This window comes from Halichoeres trimaculatus, unplaced genomic scaffold, assembly GCF_033239565.1.
Source record: "Halichoeres trimaculatus isolate MK-OKI-2021-1 unplaced genomic scaffold, fHalTri1.1 fHalTri1_scaffold_2, whole genome shotgun sequence".
Classification (NCBI taxonomy): Eukaryota; Metazoa; Chordata; class Actinopteri; order Labriformes; family Labridae; genus Halichoeres; species Halichoeres trimaculatus.
The window spans coordinates 3,531,448-3,538,034 of NW_027437180.1; the positions used below are offsets into that span (position 1 = coordinate 3,531,448).

General features: G+C 43.0%; 3 protein-coding genes across 3 annotated transcripts; 1 reads left to right on the forward strand and 2 right to left on the reverse strand.

The window, feature by feature from the left end:
• Nucleotides 1-40: 40 nt before the first annotated feature.
• Nucleotides 41-424, reverse strand: LOC141806945 (histone H2B 1/2-like). The gene has a single exon (XM_074692680.1). It carries the CDS (start codon nucleotides 407-409, stop codon nucleotides 41-43), a length of 369 nt encoding a protein of 122 aa, XP_074548781.1. The 5' UTR covers nucleotides 410-424.
• Nucleotides 425-3,083: 2,659 nt separating this feature from the next.
• Nucleotides 3,084-3,476, reverse strand: LOC141806336 (histone H2A). The gene has a single exon (XM_074691792.1). It carries the CDS (start codon nucleotides 3,465-3,467, stop codon nucleotides 3,084-3,086), a length of 384 nt encoding a protein of 127 aa, XP_074547893.1. The 5' UTR covers nucleotides 3,468-3,476.
• A 355-nt stretch (nucleotides 3,477-3,831) lies between these two features.
• LOC141806253 (histone H3) lies at nucleotides 3,832-4,242 on the forward strand. Its single transcript, XM_074691655.1, has one exon. The coding sequence runs from the start codon at nucleotides 3,832-3,834 to the stop codon at nucleotides 4,240-4,242; it is 411 nt and encodes a 136-aa protein (XP_074547756.1).
• The last annotated feature ends 2,345 nt before the right edge of the window (nucleotides 4,243-6,587 follow it).

The window sequence follows — 6,587 nt, forward strand, 5'->3', positions numbered from 1 at the left end:
TCTTAAAAGAGCCGTTGGTTTGTATTAACAGCAGAGCTGTTTACTTGGAGCTGGTGTACTTGGTCACAGCCTTGGTGCCCTCGGACACGGCGTGCTTGGCCAGCTCACCGGGCAGCAGCAGGCGGACGGCGGTCTGGATCTCCCGCGACGTGATGGTGGAGCGCTTGTTGTAGTGAGCCAGACGAGAGGCCTCACCGGCGATGCGCTCGAAGATGTCGCTCACGAACGAGTTCATGATGCCCATAGCTTTAGACGAGATCCCGGTGTCGGGGTGGACCTGCTTCAGGACCTTGTAGACGTAGATGGCGTAGCTCTCCTTCCTGGTCCTCCTCCTCTTCTTGCCGCTCTTGGTGGCTTTAGACACGGCTTTCTTGGAGCCCTTCTTGGGCGCTTTCACTGTCTCAGGCATGTTTGCTGGTCGATCACTCAGACTGTGAGGAGCCGCAGCCGGGGGCGCTATTTTAAGGGCTCCTCCATGCAGATAAAGCCGTGCTGCAGCTCATGCAGGATTGGCTGGGACTGGAGTTTGGACTGGGGTCCGAACTGAGGGGGGAGGTTTCGGCTTTGTCTCAAATTCTTGCGCGGTTCCCGCTTCATCCGTGCGCCGGGCGCCAAATTTCTTTGTGCATCCTGACAAAGTGATTTGTCTTCGTGTCCTGATTCTGAGTAAAAGCAGGACAGAGAATGATAAGAAGAGTTTGGAAAAAAGGAAAAGCAAGTTTTCAGCAGCTGCATCAGACTTTTAGAAAGCACAGAAGGCTTTGGAGATCATTTTCCTCCTGTGATAAAAGCTTTGTGCAGTTTGTCAGATTATTATTTAGTCTGATTTATTTGAGATTTATCACTCGAACAAACAGCTCCAAATTCTTACTAATAATTAGGGTTTACTTCTCCCTAGCGTTGAGCACACATTCTCATAAACACAAGCACTTAAACATCCGAAATTATGTAAGTATTTCTGTGCCATCAGAGTTTGAATGTGAATTTCTAACAGTTTTTTGTTTTATTTTCAGCATCAAAATCCGGCTTTGTATTTAAAAAGAAACTTCATACTTCTAGACCATTTTTTTTGTTATTTCTTTTCGCTTTCAATCTTGAAAAACTTGAATTGATTAAGCAGTTGTTTAAAATCCTAAATCAGTGTGTTCTGTTATAAAACTGAGTATCTGCTTTATTATTATTATTATTATTATTATTATTATTATTATTATTATTATTATTATTATTATTATTGTTATTATTATTATTATTATTATTATTATTATTATTATTATTGCAGTTTTCCCCCAGGTATGAACTTTATATTAAAGCCTGTCTTTAGTGGATTTTCTGCATCAGTATGACACAGTGTTTAAGGGACACTGAGCTTACAACAGTTATTAAAGTTTTTCATATTGTAGTTTCATATGACAGAGTGCATTTCAAATTGAATATTAAAGCTATATAGAAATAAAATAAAAACTAAAAGCAACATTGGTTCAAACTCTGAGCATCCATGGTAATGTGTAGATAATCATTTTCAGATGAATGATGATGAAGAGGAAAATGTTTGTCCATCCTCTGGTTTCTAAAGCCACACTCAGGATTATTACACTATGGCACTACAGTTACTCATTGTTCTCAGATCAAACAAAAACTTTAAGGTTCCTTAATGTTTAGGGAACAGTGTAAACAGAGTGTAAACAAGAGGAACGTCTCTAAAGGTTAGATCCCGATTTGGTTCTAACCTTTAGATCACCACAGGTTGACGTTCTCCTTAGGTTCTGTGTTACTAGAGTCAGAGTAAAAGAAAATCATGTCTCTAAATACTCATGTAACTTCAAAACTCCAAAAAATACAGCATTAAAATCATCTGAATTAATAAGTGTTTAAAAAAGGGGTCATATGAAGCAACATCTTTTAATGATGATGGCGTCAGCTGATCACCTCTGGATCATCTGTCAGTCAGCTCTAACAGCTGTTTGTGTGTCTGAACATGTGCGCTGTCATAACCCAAACATAAAGAGTAACAGAGCTTTATCTGTGTTTTTAACCTGCTTAAAAAAAAACTTTCACCTGAAGAAAACCTGCTCTCTTTTTGTTTTGTGACCTGAAGAAGCACAGGGATGACTTCACCAGTAAAATGCATCATTATAAGATTATTTGTTTACTAGTTAGTCTTTAAGTAGCCCTTTGATGCACCTCGGGGTCCAAAGTGAATGAACTGTACTTTATGTGCAATATCTTTGCAATTACTATTTTTTTTTATTTAATTATTTTTCAATAAATTATTTTTTTTAAAACATAATTCTTTTTTTTTAATGTAATTCCTTTTTGAATAGAAAACACTTTTTGAACCACTACCCTTTTCTTGCACAACATGGGTCCAAAATGACCCGAGTGTTTCTGTGCTATTTCTTTGAAGTAAATGTATTTTTTATTTGCTATGCCATGTATTTAGTAAATATTCTTCCTTTTTTTGCCTGGCACCAATCAACATTATGTTTCTTTCTTATTTCTATGAGGTGCATAGATTTTGTCCATGGGTTAGAAACGACCCAAATGAATTTACAATGGAATTTAGTGGGAACCTTTGAAATTTGTATATTTGTTATAAGGAGCATGTTTACTGCTGGCAACTAATTCCCTGATACTATTAGCTTATCATTACAAAACCCCAATGCTCTGAACTGGCCCTCAGTGGCATCATGACCACAGTGATCTATGAGCAGAAGAAGGTAAAGCCTGTTGTCCTCCTGTGAGTACCATGCATGATGAGACAACAGTTGATGACAGCAGTCACAACCAGAAAACCAGAAGAGATCCAGTTCAACAACAAAACAATGGACACAAAGGATCTTTGTGGCTTCTTTTCATGTAAGCAGGGAACTATAGATACGAGTAGATTAATTTGAAATATGAAACCAAATCAGCCGCAGATCAGTGTATTTAAATCGATTATTTATGAGATTTTCTGACTGCATTCTTCAGAGTAGCTCCAACTCTCTGGTACTCGTGGTACTCGTAGTAGGAAATGGTCTCTCTGGTGGAGGTGGGTGGCTCTTAAAAGAGCCTTTGTGTTGTTAGCAGTCAGGTATGAGACTTTACTTCTTGGCGGCCTTCTCGGTCTTCTTGGGCAGCAGGACAGCCTGGATGTTGGGCAGCACGCCGCCCTGAGCGATGGTCACTCCGCCCAGCAGCTTGTTGAGCTCCTCGTCGTTACGCACAGCCAGCTGCAGGTGACGGGGGATGATACGGGTCTTCTTGTTATCACGAGCGGCGTTTCCGGCCAACTCCAGGATCTCAGCGGTCAGGTACTCCAGCACAGCCGCCAGGTAGACGGGGGCACCGGCTCCAACTCGCTGGGCATAGTTTCCTTTACGCAGCAGCCTGTGGACACGACCCACGGGGAACTGGAGCCCGGCACGGGATGAACGGGTCTTGGCCTTAGCTCTGGCTTTTCCGCCGGTTTTGCCTCTTCCACTCATGGTTAATTTTTCGTGAGTCTGGACTCAGAGAAGTGAAGTCCCCTTCGGCTCACAGTCCCCCTGATATAGGCTGGGAGCGCGCGCTTTTCCCCGGCGCACCAACCAGTAAAGAGGCTTGGAGCAGAGCAGCAGGGGGCGGCCCGAGCTCAGCTCCGCTCCAGCACGCTCTCCAATGCGCAGCGGAGCCTGAAGCGGGGGCTCTGTCCCCCTCCTCTGCGGGGCTGAGCTCCAGGAGCGGCCTCTCACCAATCAGCAGCCGGAGCTCTCAAGCAGCGTCACCGTTTCACAGCCGCTCCTCTGCTTTAAGAGCAGCAAGGCTCCTTTCCTCTGCACAATTTTCTCCGAGTCAGAGAAAGAAGACAGCATGGCAAGAACCAAGCAGACCGCTCGTAAATCCACCGGAGGCAAAGCCCCCAGGAAGCAGCTGGCCACCAAGGCTGCCCGGAAGAGCGCCCCGGCCACCGGCGGCGTCAAGAAGCCTCACCGTTACAGGCCCGGGACCGTGGCTCTCCGGGAGATCCGCCGCTACCAGAAATCCACCGAGCTGCTCATCCGCAAGCTGCCCTTCCAGCGCCTGGTCCGAGAAATCGCTCAGGACTTCAAGACCGACCTGCGCTTCCAGAGCTCTGCTGTCATGGCTCTGCAGGAGGCCAGCGAGGCTTACCTGGTGGGGCTGTTCGAGGACACCAACCTGTGCGCCATCCACGCCAAGAGAGTCACCATCATGCCCAAAGACATCCAGCTGGCCCGCCGCATCCGTGGAGAGAGAGCTTAGACTGTCTGCAGCTCTGAACAACAACACAAAGGCTCTTTTAAGAGCCACCACACCAACAAAAGAGCTGAAATCTCAACGATTTTGGCCCCGACCTTCTAATGAAGTGTCATCGATCTAGAGTAAATACTGATACAATATGATAAAAGCTATCCAGATATTACCTAATTAATTAATTACAGGTCTTTGTTCAGCTCGTCCTTAGTCCCGGTGTCAAACTCGTTTAAGCCAAATAAGTATTACAAACAGAGATGATCGAGGAAATGACATAAACACGGATTGACTAAGTATCTAAATAAACAGAGAGGAGTATCACCCCGAGGTTTACAGTCTCTCAGTGAACCAACGCTCTCAGCAGTTCCACGGTTCTGTTCATTGGTTGAAGCACAGTGCTGCCTACCTATGTAGTCATCAGTTTAGACTGCATCATCAAACCATTTACGTCCGTAGGAGAATCACTTTTTTTTTCTCAGACTGATGATGTGGCGTCTGCTGTCTGAGAGACAATATTTAGATTGTGAAACAAAGATAAAGCCCGTGGTGTCTGGTGTCCGAGTTGTTCCTGAACTCTCATGTGATCATCTTCAATTGTACCAACACCTGCCTTTAAGCTCACTCCACTGCCTGAAGGCCTAGCTTTTCACCCAGGACTCAGTCAAACCATCGACTAATGATCTTCAGTTTTCTGTTTGTTCGAGCAGGGATTCCTGTTCAATCACAGCTCCAAAAGCTTCATGATGTAAACATCTTCCCCTTCAATTTTTTTGTCATACACTCACTCAGTAATTCACACATGGTGAGGAGCACACAGTAGCATCTCGTTTTATTTTTTTATTTTTTTTACCTTCATCCACAGAGTCCATCACTCCCTCTGTGTCCTCCTCCTCTGGGAGTGTAGCGCTGCCTATGCTGTCCAAGGTGCTGAACCACATCAGGTAAAACCTGTTCTGTGAGTCAAATTAAAGCTCTTTAAAGAGACACCTCAGGCCATAGAGATGATTTCCACTCTGTAATGATGTTTTCATTAAGTGTTTCATACTGCAGGAATGTCCTCACAGAATAAATCTTTGGTGGTTTTTGTTTATTTAGCCACAACACCCAACAAAAGAGCTTAGGCCTACATACCTAGAGAATGTGAATCAGACAGAAGTCTTAGGGTTAGGGGTTAGGGTTAGGGTTAGGGGTTAGGGGTTAGGGTTAGGTTAGGGTTAGGGTTAGGGTTAGGGTTAGGGTTAGGTTAGGGTTACGGTTAGCGGTTAGGGGTTAGGGTTAGGGTTAAGGTAAGGTTAAGGTTAAGGTAAGGTTAGGGTTAGGTTAGGGTTAGGGTTAGGGGGGTAGGGGTTAAGGTTAGGGTTAGGGTTAGTTAGGGTTAGGGTTTTATTTAGCCACAACACCCAACAAAAGAGCTTAGGCCTACAAACCTAGAGAACGTGAATCAGACAGAAGTCTTAATGATTCTTTCTTTCTTTTAAGGTTGAACATAATTTTATCTGAAACCATTTACAGGGAAAGTTTTTAGGAGATGGGGGTTGGGGGGTGGGATTTCCCATGATAAACATATTTACAGTCGGGTACAGAAACAGTCTGGGTACAAATAGCTCATTTCTCTATTGGTGCTTACTTTGCAAGACATGACCCCCTTATTATTTACAAAGTTATAAAACTGAAGAGTTTTGTCCATATAAGGACATAGCGAACAGACCTGGGGCTATCTGCAAAGAATAGGCTTCATTTCTTATAGCTGGAGGTTGCTGCTTGATCCAAAGTGGAGCAAAGCTAGGTTAAGTTCAGCATTAGGGACTGTACAGAGAAGGACTTCTCAAGGAATCACATTGAGGAATAACACGCTAACTTTAGTGACCAGAAGAAAAATAGATAAAAAGAAAAGTCTGTTAATGAAATGAGGTTGATACATTACTTTAACCACTAGATGTCAGTCTTGCATCAGATATCAACAGACATAACCCTGCATTCACTGAACACAACCGTTGTTATAAAAGAGACTCAATACCAAGTTTATATAAATGATAAGGTCAGATTCATCATCCAGTGAAATAATTCATGTAGTTTAATACAATATATAGAATTTTTAAAAAAATCATAAATGATGATGTTATTTCTCTCATTCCTTTTCCTCTTGATTCTCCTTTTCTTTATGAGGAAGATTTAAGTCTGGGAGAAAAGCTGCTGATGCTCCTACAAAGGACAGCAGAGCTGAGTTTGTGGGTAGCATCAATAAAAATATATATAATAACGGCTTACTCTGCTGTTACTATTTACTCCAGCTGTAAACAGTGTTGTGAAACAATTGAAAAATCCTTTATTATATTAAACTCTAAGTAAAGGTC